Source organism: Cupressus sempervirens, chromosome 7, assembly GCF_028749045.1.
Source record: "Cupressus sempervirens isolate cs-2001-9-10 chromosome 7, ASM2874904v1, whole genome shotgun sequence".
Taxonomy (NCBI): domain Eukaryota; kingdom Viridiplantae; phylum Streptophyta; class Pinopsida; order Cupressales; family Cupressaceae; genus Cupressus; species Cupressus sempervirens.
The window spans coordinates 389,426,257-389,442,464 of record NC_143124.1 but is presented as its reverse complement, the minus strand read 5'-3'; the positions used below and the strand labels follow the sequence as shown (position 1 = coordinate 389,442,464).

At 36.5% G+C, this 16,208-nt stretch overlaps 1 protein-coding gene and 1 pseudogene across 2 annotated transcripts; both read left to right on the top strand.

Moving 5' to 3' along the window:
- Nucleotides 1–8,689: 8,689 nt before the first annotated feature.
- On the top strand, nucleotides 8,690–11,651 carry LOC149547139 (putative disease resistance protein At4g33300; annotated as a pseudogene). The gene is made up of 4 exons (XR_016353835.1): nucleotides 8,690–9,362; nucleotides 9,564–9,970; nucleotides 10,081–10,439; nucleotides 11,500–11,651. The product of XR_016353835.1 is annotated as a putative disease resistance protein At4g33300 (transcript).
- LOC149547138 (putative disease resistance protein At5g66890) lies at nucleotides 11,607–12,346 on the top strand. Its single transcript, XM_089794108.1, has 2 exons — nucleotides 11,607–12,066; nucleotides 12,123–12,346. Exons 1-2 carry the CDS (start codon nucleotides 11,607–11,609, stop codon nucleotides 12,344–12,346), a joined length of 684 nt encoding a protein of 227 aa, XP_089650234.1.
- Nucleotides 12,347–16,208: the final 3,862 nt, after the last annotated feature.

Below are 16,208 nucleotides of genomic sequence, written 5' to 3'. Positions count from 1 at the left end.
ACTTTTTGTAGAGGTTTGTGAGACCTTGAACATTCCATGAAAAGAAGTTCATGAGAACTCTTCCATATCATCTTCGTCCTTAAGAGAGGAATAACTATTCTACAAGAAGGTAGAATCATGGTTGACATCAGATGGAAAACCCTCTAGACTTACAGCCTAATGCTTCACCTTTGGTATCTCCGTATGTCTAGGAGGATTATGAGAATGTCGAGTCATTGATGGTGCTATGGAAGAGGCAATAAGAGGAGTACACACCCTAGCCAAGGCAGAAACCCTGGCAGCTTCCTTAATCCCCTGTGAGCTAGTAGGGTTTGAAACCTGTGAAATTTTGAGTGTCGTTCCTTTGTTCACCGCTTGCATCCCTGTGCTGGCTGGAATTGACGCTTTTATAGGGAAAGGAGGAACTATGACGACTGCAGCATAGGACTGCTTAGGGGGCAAGGGATTCAAGGGATCCTTTCCCTTACACCCAAAAGTAACCCATTCTTCATTTTTCCCATTGGCCTATTTGATAGGCACCTCTTTAGGCACGGGCTTGACCCTAGGTGTAGCCAGAGGGTAGTCCTTGATCTTGTGTTCTGCAAACTAGCACCTATAATAGGTGTTGGGTAGGTTCAAGTAAAGAACCTTCTGTGAGAAGGTTGTAGTCCCAATTTGAATTTCCACATAATCCTTGAGATCCTTGGAAAGATCCACCTCTACGCAAACATGTCATTACGGGTGGGCATTGAAAATTTTCTCAAGCTCCTTGGTGAAAGCTTTGCCAAGGGCTTTGGCAATGGACTCAATGAAAGGCCAACAAGGCAGGGGTAAACCTAGGAACTTGACCCAAACAGGAACCCTAATCTTTTTGCCATTCAAGATTGTGAAGTCTCGTGACCATTTTTGAAAAACAAGCAAGGAAGAATGCACAGACCATGGTCCATTATTAAAGACCATGTCTACCTATGAGGGGTTAGCGAAGCAAAATAAAAATAACCTTTAGTAAGGTTTTGCATAGCATCAAGGTGGACTCCATGAGGAGTCCAACTCTTGTTAACCCATTCACAAAGCATAGCTTCAGAGGGAGTCCTACCCACAAAATAACCTATCAAGGTGTGCTATTCTAACCAATCACATGCAACATCAAATTCTTGTAAAGGAAGGATAATGTTAGGATTACCTTGCGAAAAACCTTCGGAACAAACTTGCACGGGTGTTTGTTCAGAGGAGGTGCCATGGCAGTCCAAAGCAAAAGTGTGAACACCAGAAACAATTAGTTCACCGCTGGCCAGAGCCATTATAACCTAGCCTAAAACTCCTATAATAAATGTGGTGTGACAAGTGGAGCTAATAGAGGGAAAGTTCAGATGAAAATCCATACACAAAAAACTAAAAGATCACATGAAGCAAGAAACCCTAGTAGAGCGAAAAAAACCTCCCAATCCACTCTTCTCCACTATCACTTACTTTGATAAGTTGTTCTATCCATCATCTACAAATATTTCTGCCAAAACAATCTTGTTATCTAGTCCTTCCTTAATGTATAAATTATTATTATCATTAGTTCTCTGGAAACTGTTCTATATAAGGTAGTTATGTAATCTTTCATACCATGCTCTAGGGGCTTATTTTAGACCATACAATGCTTTGTTAATTTGCAGACCATGTCCCTTTTGTCTCGATCAACAAAACCTTCTAGTTGTTTAATGTAGACTTCTTCATCAAGAATACCATTGAGAAATGTAGATTTGACATCCATTTGATATACTTTGAATCCTTTATGTGCTACATATGCAAGTAAGGTCCTAACACCTTCCAATCTTGCAACAGGAGCAAAAGTTTTACCATAATCAATGTCTTCTTCTTGAGAGTAGCCTTTACATACCAATCTAGTTTTGTTTCTTGATACTTTACCATCTTCATTCAACTTATTCTTGAATACCCATTTTGTTCCAATCACATTTTTGTCTTTAGGCCTAGGTACAAGATTCTAGGTTTTGTTCTTCTCTATTTTCTCTATCTCTTCATTCATAGCCTCAATCCAACTTTCATTTTCCAATGCATTTTTGACATTTCTAGGTTCGAAATCAACAAGTAAACATGTACCTTTTAGCTTAATTCTTGTCATAGTACCTTCTAATTTATCTCCAATAATCTGACATGGTGCATGATGCCTCCTAATGTACTTGACATACTTGGCTAATACAAGTTCTTTGCCTTTTGAATGAATTGCATTGTCATCCTCTTGAACTTCAGCTTCTAGTTCTAGTTGCTCAGACTTGGTAGGCATTAGCTCAGTAGCTTCAAAATATGACTCAAGTCCTTGTGAATCAGTTTGAACTCCTTGCAACTTGGTGACTAAGGAAGACTCAAGCGTAGAAGTCTCCTTATTAATAGATGTGTCTGGCATTGTATCAGGTTTGATGTAAACAAATCTCCTATAATCTTCTGGTTCTTTTGTGCTTTCTTCTTCAGTCCTTTCTGCAAACTCATCAATTCTCACATGTGCACTTTCTATGATTTTATGAGTAGATATGTTCAAACATCTATATGTCTTACTTCTGCAAGAATAACTTAAGAATATACCTTCATCACCATTCACATCAAACTTACCTTTTCTAGATTCTTTCAATATATAACATTAAACTTCCAAAGACTTTTAGGTAACTTACATTGGGTTTATAGCCATACCATAACTCATAGGGAGTTTTATATGAGTCCTTCTTCAACTGTACTTGGTTTAAGGTATGAACTGCAATGCTGATAGTTTCCTTCCAGTATTTGATAGCAATGTTCTTTTCAATCATTAGCGTCCTTGCACATTCAATGATAGATCTATTTCTTCTTTCATCTATTCTATTCCGCTCAAGTGTTGTAGAGACTGATACTTGTCTTTTGATTCCTCTTTCAATGCAAAAGTTATTGAAATCATTGGAGATGAATTCACCACCTCTGTCTGATCCTAAACATTTTAGTCTTTTCCCTATTTCCTTCTCTACTCTTGCCAAATACCATTTGAAGTTTTAAAATGCTTCTAACTTCTCTTTTAAATACATAATAGTCATCCTTCTAAAGTAGTCATCAACAAAAATAATAAAGAATTTTTCTCCATTATAGCTTTCTATTCCAATAGGTCCACATAAATCAGTATGCACAATTTCCAAGATATCTTTAGACTGATAGTTTTTGCTTTTAAAACTAGTCTTTCCCATTTTGCCAATCTGACAATTCTTGTATAGACCAACATCAGATTTCTTCAAACAAGGAATGCTTCTTACTTTCCTAAATTTTCTTATTCTTACCATGTTATCAAAATTTACATGACATAACCTTCTATGCCATAACCAACTTTCTTCAATTTGAGCATTGAAACATAAGTAATCACCAAGATCAAGATAAAATAGGTTACCTTTTGTTTGTTTGTCTAATCCAATCAGTTTTCCTTTGTCATCTAGTAGTCTTTCCTTGCCAAGCATGAATTTCACCTTGAATCCAATGTTGATTAGCAGTGCCACACTATGCAGATTATGTTTTAGTCCTTCAACCCAATAGGCATTATCACATACAATTTCTTTGGTTAATGAGATTTGACCTTTCCCTTTTATGCAACAAGGTTCATTGTTTCCAAACCTTACACTACCACCATCATAGTCTTCAAAGTGTTCAAACTTTGTTTTGTCACTAGTCATCTGATGTGAACATCCATTGTCTATGATCCATGTATCATTTTTACTCACATGAGAGATAAGTGCCATCTTATCTTCTTCATCATTAGATTCATCTTTTACAACAATGTAAACTATTTCATCTTCACTATTATCAAAATCCTTAGCCATAAAACATGTCTTCTTACCATTGTCATTGAATGATTTGTGATTTTTGAAATCCTTCTTGCCATTGTAATTGTGACTTTTCTTCTCATCCCCACTTTTTTTGTTTGGGCATCTGGCAACAATATGACCAATTTCTTCACATAAAAAATAGATTAGGGGGACTTTACCTTTATATATTTCCTCTGCCTTTAGAGTATTTCCTTACAAGTGGAGCTTCAACAACTTCAAGGTCACTATCAGAACTTTCCTCTGATTCTTCTTCACTTTCTAACTGAATGTCCTTTATTTTCTTGCCTTTTTCCTTAAGTGAAAGCTTGGCCTCGAATGTAGATTCAATATTCTTGGAAGCTGGAACATAATTGTCATAATTATCTAGCTCAAAAGCTATCAATCTTCCTACTAAGCTGTCCAAAGTTATCTTATGTTTTGTTTCACACCTCCTTTCTTGAGTAGCAGATACTCTAATTGCATAGATAGGAAGCAATGTTCTAAGAACTTTACTTACAATAGTTTCTTCCTTGATATCTCCTCTAGAAGCTTTGATTGCACTAACACTTGTTTTGATTCTTTCCACATATTTGGCAATATTTTCATCCTTTCTCATTCTCATCTGATCAAATTGTCCTCTAAGGCTTTCTACTTTGGCTCTTCTGACATTGTCATCACCACCATAGATGTCCTTTAGCTTATTCCACATAGCAAAGGTGAATTTCCAGTCTTTGATATCATCAAATTCCTCATATCTAAGAGTAGATGCAATATCTATCATCATGGTGTTATGGTTCTTTTTCTCAGCAATGTCTACAATAGATAATGTACCAATAAGAGTTGAGTATTCTTCTCATCAAGGTATTTCAATCTTGAATCACCAATGGAAGCCAGATGAAGTCTCATGAGTCCCTACAATGCTAAAAAGTTATCTCTATTAAGTCTTGGAATTTCTCTCTTTGTAAGACATCTTGATCTTTAGCTTAGGTCCTTCAAACCTTTCCTGCAAGCACCAAAAGCTCTGATACCAACTTTTGGAAATATAGATGGAGTAACTAGGGGGGGGGGTGCGGGGCAATGAAACCCAATATGGGAAAAACCACCAATGTAACTAGTTGCTATTTTTCACTCTTCTAAAGTGAGCCCTATTAAGAGCCAACCTGGTTAAAGGTTACAAAACACACTATTAGGTGTGACCTTGTTAGAGGATTTAATCACCCTATTAGGAGTGGCCTTGCAAAGGTCTTAAAACAATTCAATAGAACTATCACTTGGTTAGAGGATTTACAACTGGTTGTTAAACCAACTTTGTTAAGAGATTTTGGAATCACTACTACAATGGTAAGAAAGTAACAATGAAATGACTTGAATGAGATGCTATTGAATTGCTTTGCTGCTCCACAAGGATATCTAACCATCCTTCAAGTTCGCTCACACTCTTTCCTTCTCAATCAATCAATACACTTGCATTCTATCACATACATTAGAATCTCAACTTGACCTTATATTTATACAATACAAATTATCAAGTCAAGTCAATCACAACTTACAATGGCCAATAAACATTACCACAGTCGGCTGAAATCAATACATGAAATGATTTAACTTCATATACCCAAATTAACAAAATCCTTCATTGACTGACCCTGCTCAGTAAATGTTGATCCTCAAATGATTTCCTATGTTAACCAACAGAAGCTTGGTTAACACTACAAACTTGCAAAATCCTTTGGCAACTAAGTGAACTCAGTGAGCACTAACTCTGACAAAGTTTCCTTTGTTAACCATGAGAAATCAATTAACACTACTTACTGCCATAATTTCCTTCAACACCTGAGTGAGTTTGATAGACACTGTCTTCGCAAAGTAATCTCCAGGAATGCTCGATAGACAAGAAAAATTGTCTTGCTAACCAAGTGAGCTTAGTAAGCATAGACTGACAACTGATATGACATTTGTGTAATATCAAAGACAACACACAATTAGACAATTGTATCCAACAAAACTACACCCTATATATTTTATAGTTAAAAAAGGGACTTCAAAATTTAAAAAATGAATAAATTCTTATACAAAAACATTATAAAAATTATAGGCATAAAATTCATCCAATTCTACATATTTCATCAATTTAAATCATCTTCAAATTCTAAACACAAATACCATTTTTAAGTCATTAATGTTGAACAGTTGCATTCTGATATCTTGTGCAACACAAGTCAAGCATGTGCAAGACCTTTCAAAGAGGTTTTTGCACATAGTAATGTAAAACTACAAGTGGTTTTCGAGAAGGGCTGCACAACTTTTTTCATCATTATTCTCCATATTCTATCTAGCTGCTTTGTGTGGTCTTCTTGGTGGTTAGTATTTATTCAAATTTTCAAAAGTTTTTGAATTGTATCCATTAAATCTTTGTAAAGTTGAGAGGATAGTTGAAGAGAACTATGGTTGCTTCTTCTCATCATTAAGAGAGAGATTCATATGTTCAAAAGAAACTAAAGAATGGTTGGACGATAGGATTTGAGGAAATATTGCATGGCTTTAATGCATTGGTTACCTTGTATCTAGTGGAGGGATAGAGCAATAACTCTATGACTATAACAGGCATAAAGGTTTTGATCGATGATGAGCTCGTGGCTAGGGTTACTAGGTTTTCAACAAAATGGTTTAAGTTTTACAAGGACTAGAAGACCTCTATTAATGACACCATCAAATTTTTGAAGATGGACCAAGAGAGGGATTTTATGGAAAAGAGTAATTCTTCTCTTCACAAGCCTGAATAAATTAAGAAAAATCTAGAGGGAAGTTCTCAAGCCCCATCATGGACTATTTCACTCTAGATAGAAGATACATTAGGATTGATGGGTATCATTTCATGATGCTCAACCATTCTCAACATAAACCTTATATAATTTCCTTTTTGTTTACTTATTATCGAACTCTAATTATAGTGTTAAGATGCACATAAGTAACCCTAAGAGATAAGTTATTTACCAGGGTTTGATCCTCCTTATTTGTGAGTACATTAGGGATTCTACTCCTTGTTTTGGCATTAAATAGAGGAAAAATACTAATGGGAGCAGACATACTAGTGACGTAATAAAGGTGGATTCAAAAGAGGTGGAGGTGTCCCATGACCCTCTTGTTAAAAATATTAAATTTTCTAATCTTCCAGAGAGTTATCTTTGAAGGGTAGGCTTGAATGAGAAGAGAAAGAGATAGAGACTAATGATGATTAAGAGGAGGGCCCTCCTACATGTTCAGAGAAAAGGGTTTCTACTTTCTAAAGGATGAGCCTTGCAAGTCTAGGGCTAAGGTCAAGTCATCCAAACAAAGGGTTGAATGGGGGAAAAATGGTATGGATATAGAAGACATGGATAAAGAGAGCTTGCAAGACAACCAAGACATTTCTCTCAAGAAGCTACACTCTCCTCCCCACTAGTGGAAATCAACAAAACTTAGAAAAATAAATGGAGAGTTTGAACTCCTTGGCACCCAAGCCTGTTAATGACAATGCGAGTAAAGGTAAGGATCCTCTATTAGAGGATTATGAGGGCATCATTGATCATGATGTGCATATTTCTAAATAGCCTTCTAAGGAGTTCATAGAGGAGTAGGATATTATTGTTAGACCCTCCTTTATTTGTTTAATGCTTAATGATTTTGAGGATGATAAAGAAGAGATGATTGTCGGGGTTTTGTAGGTAGCTAAGACTGTGCTTGATATTGCTCTCATCATATAAAATGGGTCTTCTATGAAATTTAATTCCTCAACTTAAAGTACCAGTCTCTATCAGTTGAGATTGTAGATCCATCTGAAGAAGAAGATGTGCAACCCTCCTACCCTCCCTATTGTTGGTGCCCTATAGACACTTGAGGAGAAAACAAAGATGTTGGATTTTGAGTAGGCAGAGGAAAAGAAGAATTTAATATATGAGGGAAAGATGGAGGATTTAAACAAAAGGGCTTATAGGATGAACACTACCTTCAAGAAGATTTTGCAAGACTCCTATAAGGTCTTGAAGAATCCTACGGACAGCATAAGAACTATGGTGGCTAAGCTAGAGAACTCTCTATAGTCTAAATTCATTGTCAAGGTGGAGTAGTTTCTTGAGCATAGTGTCAATGTGGTTGATGGTTCAGGTAGAAGAACTAGAGCTAGCACAAAAAAGAAGGTGCAATCCAACCTGAATGATATGTTGGAGCTAACAAATGTTGTTTAGAGGATGATTAAATTGAAGGAAGAGATCCTTGGGCCCTTAAAAGTCTATGAAGAAGACCCTCAACCGGTTCTCTTGGTTTTCTATTTAAATTTGTTTTGTTCTTGTATTTATTGATCTATTAATAATTTGTTGACCTTTTATTGTTCTTAAATGATATGTTGGTCTTTTTTGATCTATCGATCTATACTTACGTATGTATAGTAGTGAAGAACTCGAATGATTACTCTAATGTAATTGCTTTGTAAAAGATTCCAAATTCTTCGAAACCTCTCTTTGCTAAATTATGAAGACAATACCGAACTTTTTGGCATTTAAAGAATGAGCAAGGTAATCCGTGTGAACATCGAGCAAAGGCATTTTGTTTAGAATGCGTGAAAGGTCTAAGAAAAAAGTCAAAAAGGATTTGTTTCCAAATCCACATTCAATACTAGTCAACAAGTTTTGGCGGGAGAGTAGAATTCTTTCGTCCTTCTCACGCAAGGAAAATTCTTAACTTGGTAGGAGCTCCATAAGCGCTTTCCTTGCACTTTCTCATGGCTGCTAATTTCCCCGTTTAGTCTTGCGTAGGTAGAAGCTCAAAGGAAAAACTCGCGACACAGATTCCGTTAGTGACTTCCATTGACTTCATTCTTAAAATGAACCTATAACACTGATGTCTTATTTGCTGTTCCTGGGGATTGTCTTTGCGATTCCGAGATGGGGGAGATTGTTGCGAGTGCTCTCGCTGAATTCGGTTTGGTACAAGGCTTCAAAGCCGCTGAGAAAGGATTTTCCTTTATTACTAGCGTCAATTCTGATTGCCATAAACTTGAGGTAGATTTGGAAAGCTGGAAGCTGGTCGTCGACGAGATCTGCGAGTCGGGTTTGGAGTTGTCTCCCGCCTGGCAGAGCAATGTAAGAGTCTTTCAGGAAAAGCACGCCGAAGGGCTTTAGCTGGTAGAAGAATGCAAGAAAACTAGCAATCGAAAGCTCCTCAAAAAATTCAGGTATGGAAAGAAGATTCGGAATCTGCAGAGCTATCTTGGCGATTTCATTAAGACAAACATTTTGCCTCGCGTTACATTGGGTTTATTGAACTTGCCCCAAGATGTGAATAACATTTCCTCCAATTCTGAGATAAACACCAGAACTGAGAATCCCATCCCCACCGTAGAGCAACATGAATTGAGACACTGTGTCCCAAATATGCCGAGCTTCTTCGTTGGTTTGGATTCGATAGAGGAGTTGAAGAAGCTTATGCTAGACACCAATGTAAGCGCTGTTGGGATTACCGGACTGAGTGGAGTGGGAAAGTCCACATTAGCAACCGCCCTTTGCTATGATCACCAAATCAAAGGTAAGAACAGCTTTTTCCTCCAGACCATTCATAATGAATAGATCTAGCAATTGTTATTTTGAAATTCTGTATTAGGTTCACTTTGCTCTGTTTCCATGATTTTGGGTACTCTGCCTTCTAGCTTTTAGTACAACAGAGATATTGGGTCTTATGAAAAGGACAAAAATGAATCTTTGTGAACTTTTCTATTATGATTTTCAGAACACTTTAAAAGAGTGATCTACATCACTGTTTCAAAAAATCCGAATATCATGGATATGCTAGAGAAGATGTGGGAAGACATTGTTGGAGGCCCAAAACCTAGTTTTGGGAACTTGGAGGATGCACGCAACCAATTACAATGTCAAATAAATAGAAGAAATCAACGAACAATGGTAGTATTAGATGATGTTTGTTCCAGGTCCAACCTTCAGAAATTGCTATTTCAAGGAGAACAATACAAGACTTTAGTAACTACAAGAGATGAAAACATTGTCCGTAAACAGAGCAACGTGGAGCTTTTCCCGTTACAATCCTTACAAGAGGAGTACGCCGTTCAACTTTTCTGTCACTATGCCTTTAACCAGCTTACCGTTCCAGCTACACACGATGAAGAACTGGTCAAACAGGTAGCCTGTTGTACATGAAACCTAACTTATTATCATGCTCTCTTTAAGTCCAATATAGTTTTCAACGGTATTCACATTTGAATGCTAAATTTAGCTCTAATCATGTGCAGGTAGAGTCAAAGTGTGATGGTTTGCCACTTGCTCTTCAAGTAATTGGTAGTTCTTTGAGGGACGAGCCCACCCCAGCTTGGAAAATCGCTAAGAAGAAGCTTTCAAAGGGAAAAACTATATCTAATTATCATAAAGAGGAACTTCATGAACGCCTAAAAACAACGAGTATAGATGTGCTGGAAGAGGATGTAAAGCAGTGCTTCTTGGACCTTGCTGTAATTCCACAAGAAAGAACCTTTTCTGTAGATGTATTGATAGACATTTGGGTTTATGTACGTGGAGTGGAATGGGAGGAAGCCTTCATGGTTCTATGTGAATTATCAGCTCGCAGCCTGTTGGAGTTGAAAAGGGATCTTTGGTAAGCAACATTTCTACTTTGACAAACCATTTCTTACCTTTATTATGTTTGCTGGAACATTGCAGTCTGATGTGATTGAAATTAAATTTCCTTAGTGGAAGAGTGTGTGAGCAGCTATTTTGGAAAGAATAGAGTTACTTTGAGCCTATGTTGGTTAGGTATTTCTCCATGGTTTAGGGTCAGTATACATTTGCTAATTTGCAAAGAAAGTCCACCCTTAATAGTAAAACAGTTGTTCATTTGAAAGTAAACAAGTTTTGTGTATAAACCACACAGTTTATAATATTTCTTACAAACACAATCTAGTAATATTTGATACCAGGGGGTCGGGGATCACTCAGGACTGCTCATACGAACAATTTCAGTCCTTGTACTAGGTTGTGTACGCCTGAAAAGAGTGATTGCATTCCCAATTGGGGAACAGCTCAGCCATGTAAAGCTCAGATGGTGTCTATTCACACAGGTGACTAATACGGCTAGTATTTTAGATAGTATTTTAGATTATATTATATATGCTTTGGATTTTCCTTCTACATTCCACAAACGGAATATTTGTCATTTCAGGTAACCCTGATATTTCTATCAGAACTAAACTATGTAGATGCAAGCTCAGTTGTGCATTTTTGATAATTAGAGATTGACAATAATTCTTTCTTACAAGTGAATGGTACACTTAATTTAGTACTTATTGCATTTAGATGATATTCATATATAGATGAAGCAGTGCTTCTTCTTGAGAGCTTATTCATTCCAGTATTACTTCAATTCAAACACACTTAACTATAAAGTTACCATTCATGAGATGACTTCTTATGAACCACTACTCATGAAACATAGATCAATGAATTTGATTCAAAAATTACACAATTCATACACGATAGCAATATGATAATTTGACATAGCATAGAAAATATGTTGTCTTGATCATTTCACTCACTATTAAAAAATTAGTTAAAGATATTTTGAAGATTAAATTGTGGGATATTTTGAAGATTAAATTGTGGGATATTTTGAAGATTAAATTGTGGGACTGATTTTGATTATTGTTGGCAATATATAGGCACAATGGATGAAAAACAATGGGGACAAGTGGAGTTCCCTGAGGCAGAGGTTTTAGTCTTGTATTTCACTGCAAGCAAATACAGTATTCCGACTTTTCTCCGTAAAATGAAAAAATTGAAGGTTCTTATAGTCCACAATTACGGTAAACGAAGAGCCACACTCAATGGACTGAACCTCAATGGACGGAACGTTTTTAATGCACTTTCTCAGCTTAAAACACTGCAACTTGAAAAGTTGATAGTTTCTCCTCTGTCTGATTGCTTCAATTTTCCAGAGAGTCTGGAGAAGCTATCCCTGAGTTTATGCGAGGGCCTTAATAACATGAATGAATTAGATGACGGTGAATTTTTCAACTTTCCCAGGCTTTCAGAAATTAATGTAGACCACTGCAGTGATTTAGAGGAGTTGCCAAAAGGTATATGTTCTTCGAATTCCATGAAAAAAATCTCTGTCACAAACTGCCACAGGCTTGCAAAGTTACCTGATGAGTTGGGGAATCTTGGCATGCTGGAGATGCTAAGATTGTGTGCAAGCGCAGATTTGAAAAAACTGCCGCCTTCTATCCGTAATCTTCAGAAACTAGAATTTCTTGACATTTCACATTGTGGGTGTTTGAAGCAGTTTCCAGATGTGGATATCATGAGCTAACGAGTTTGAAGAAGCTGGATATGAGGGAGTGCAAAAAACTGAAACAGTTTTGCAAAACTCTAGGGAAACTCCCATCTCTAAAATATGTGATTTGTGATAAGGAGAACGAGAAGGAGACACGTGAAGCCAACTCCACCAGTAAGTTTACTGTTGAAGTTGTTGAACAGGCATTCGGTTTGGAATGGCTTGAAGATTGAGCAACTTACAATTTTCTTCAACCACACTAGATTTGTATGTTCAGTTAATGAAACAACAGATTTGAAAGTGTCTATTATGTTGTCTGAATTAAATTCCAATTATTTTGCTGGTCGCAAAATACAGGTTCAATGTAATACCGCAATGTGAATAACCTGCTTTTGGACAAACTTGAATTCTAGGCTTCACTAGAAATATTTGTGAATTGTTATATTTTACTTATTTTTCAATGCAAATTTTACCATAAGAGCATTATGCATTAAGGATTTAAACAATCGGTATGAAACACTTGGGCTTTCGCAAGATTTTGAGAGTTTGTTTATAAGAATAGATAGAGAACTATCAGATGTTATAAAACTTGGTTTTAAATATGATGCTTGGGAGGGAAAAAAAACCTATTTCGAGTCGACATAGATTTGCATGCATAGCCACAAAGCTTCTCATTTTTCTTACAAATATTATTAATTGAAGGAAAATAGTATTAAAGTTTTTTATTTTTTATTTTTTGGAAAAATGTATATATTCTAAACATAGGAAGAAAGTTTTACAGTGAAAGTAACGAGAAGTATTTCAGCATATAACTTTAAGTGATACAATGCAAGCAACATTCAATTTGTAATAAGATAGATATATTTTTTTCAGGAATATCAAGCATACGAGTATGAAACATATGTTCTTCAGCAATAAAATTTGTAATTGTGAATAGAGATCTATAATGATCTTGGGCACAAGCAGTCTGTTGAGACTGAACTGACTAAATTTGTGTCTTAAATTTTAGATTTTAGCTTGACTTTCTCTTTACTCCTGTAACCGGAAAAGAGTATCAGAAATAAATGAAAGTGCCATATAGATTGATGGCAGGCCTTATAGGGAATGCCAGGGGATTTACCTTTAAGAACAACGAATAAATAATGATCGTAAGCGTCCTTCAATCGAGCTTGACTTCTCCTTGGAAAAGGACAGACTGGCCCTCGAGGACCAAGCATGAATTTCCCTTGAGAATTCTTTGAGAAGGTTTGCCTTTAAACTCCCACGATCATGCGAGAGATATTCTTTTTCTACAGTTCTGCTAGTTTTTTTGAGTTCCTCTGGTTCTTTTGTTAATTTCATAGTGTCTTTTACCTCCTCTTGGTGTCTTTTGTGGTGGTTGCCTAACTAATCTTTAATTTGATTCATAACTGTAAGTCGAGTAAAAGCCCTTACCAAATGAAAGAGAATTGAAAAACACGTATTTGCAATGTCTAGAACCATGTCTGAACTAAGATTAAAAACAAGTGAAGTGGGACAGAGACGAAAACAGACACCATATTTGCCTAAAATATATCCTCAGCCTTGGAGTAATTAGACTTGAAAGACAGAAAACCCATAAAACATATACAGAACAAAGGTATAAAACGAAGAAGAAAATGAATTCTGTTACGAACTAACAATGTACAATCCTATCTATCGTGAGATAATTACCTTGCTGGGGCATCCAACATTTGGGGGAAACTTGAAATGGCTTCAGTTGGCAGATAAATTTCAGAGAAACAGCTCTCCCAGCCTCTACAAAAGATTGTTACACAAAGTACATTCAATATCTGAAGGTAGTTCTGAGGGTTTCCATTCTAATATCTTATCGAACATCATGTTATATTTAGATATATCATTCCAGCCAAAAGGAATGACTGAATGAAATACACGTGCTTGTGCTTATAGGTATGAATTGAATGGGAAAACTTACTGTACAATCAGCCCTTTCCACAACAAAAAAAAAAACAGCTTTTATCTTAAATCTGTGCTAGGTTTAATTGTCCCTGTTTCTATGCTTGTGGATCTCTCGGTATTTTAAGCAGAGTTCATTACTATTTGTATTTTGCGGAGATAAAAAAGTCAATCTGAGGTCATGGTTTACAGAGTACCGGTTTTAAGAATGTTGACGAGGCATTGATGGATAATGGCCAAAATAATGCTTGTCATTACCCACATCGCATCAGTTTTAGATGTTGAAATATTTAGTGTTGAGAAACATGTGTCTCAATTTTGCAATCTTTTTTTGGAAAATTTCAAAATTTGTTTGTGGAAGTTTTCCATTTGTTTATGCATTGGAAAATGGTTAGTGAGTTGTTAAAATGAGTCTTGTCCATAGTAGAATATAGGTAGGTCATTATTAGAGCTTTGATGACTCATTTTGTGACTTTTATGGGGGTCTAGACTAAGAGACAAAATTGTGGACAGGATTACTATTTTAACTTGGTTGTTTTTCCATATTGGAAATGTAAATGTCAAAAATGGGTAACACATAGCATGGTAGTTTTGCCCATGGTTTTGTCAAATCATAAGTGATTTTCAGGTTGTTAAATCACTATAAAAAGAGGGCTTGGGGAGGTGTTTGCCAAAATGACATTCATTAGATTTTTGCTTTCTATTGCAGTAGCTTATGATCTAGAGATCGAGCAAATGGATGTGAAAACTGCTTTCCTTCATGGAGATTTGGAGGAAGAAATTTACATGTCACAACCAGAGCACTATGTGGTGAAAGGTAAAAGTCATTTGGTCTGTAAATTGAAAAAATCCTTGTATGGTTTCAAATAGAGTCCTAGGATGTGGTACCAGAAGTTTGATACATATGTGTTGAGTTTGGGATTTATGCGATCTAAATCTGATCACTGTATATATTTCAAATCTGATGATGATGGTTTCCTGGTTATTGCCTTGTATGTCGATGACATGTTGTTTATTGGCAAAGGAAAATGTTTGATTGCAGAGTTAAAATCTCAACTCTCAATAAAGTTTGAAATAAAAGATCTTGGTGCAGCTAGGCACATTCTAGGAATGGAGATTATAAGAGATAGGCGAAACAGAAAGCTTTGGCTAGGCCAAAGTAAGCATGTTGGTACTATTTTGAAAAGATTCAATATGCAGGATGCAAGACCATTGAGTGTTCCTGTTACTATGGGAACAAAGCTTTCCAGCTCACAGTGTCCTACATCCCCATTGGAGATGGAAGAGATGACTCAAGTACCATATCAAAGTGTTGTTGGAAGTTTGATGTATGGTATGGTTTGTACAAGACCAGACATTGCCCAAGCAGTGGGAGTACTTTCTTGTTATATGACTAATCTAGGAAGAGCAAATTGGGATGCAATAAAAAGAGTTTTCAGATACTTGCGGGGTACCTCTGAGTACTCAATATGTTTTCATGGAATAGGAAGTGAGCATTCCTTGGATATTCGAGGCTATGCGGATTCAGACTGGGCTGGTGATGTTGATAGAAGAAGATCGACCAGTGCATATGTGTTTACATTATTTGGTGGTGCAATCAGTTGGATAAGTAAGCAACAGGATGTGGTCGCTTTGTCCACTACTGAGGCAGAGTATATGGCAGCCACTCATGTCTGCAAAGAAGCCACCTGACTAAAGAGATTGTGTTTAGATATAGAGTTCAAACAGGGTGCAGTGACAATTTATAGTGATAGCCAGAGTGCAATCTGCCTAGCGAAGAACCTGACTTTTCATGCGAGGACTAGGCACATTAATGTACAATATCATTTTGTGAGAGATATGGTCGAGGATGGCAAGGTGAAGCTGGAAAAAGGTAGAGACTTTGGTGAATGTTGCAGATGCATTAACTAAGCTCGTAAGCACAGAGAAATTCAGATGGTGTTTAGAGTCTATGGGCCTCTTGGCCCCTAGCAATTAAGTCCATGATATTTTGGATCCCCTGACTCTTGCAAGGTGTTCGACATGTGGGAGAATGTTGAGAAACATGTGTCTCAATCTTGCAATTCTTTCCTGAAAAATTTCAAAATTTGTTTGTGAAAGTTTTCCACTTGTTTATGCATTGGAAAGTGGTTAGTGAGTTGTTAAAATGAGTCTTGTCCA

What these genes read in the sequence shown, in the direction of transcription:
- LOC149547138 (XM_089794108.1), top strand. Translation starts at nt 11,607, where the DNA reads ATGAAAAAATTGAAGGTTCTTATAGTCCACAATTACGGTAAACGAAGA. An exon ending in AAAACTGCCGCCTTCTATCC is followed by an intron (nt 12,067 to 12,122) that starts GTAATCTTCAGA and finishes TGTTTGAAGCAG; the next exon opens with TTTCCAGATGTGGATATCAT.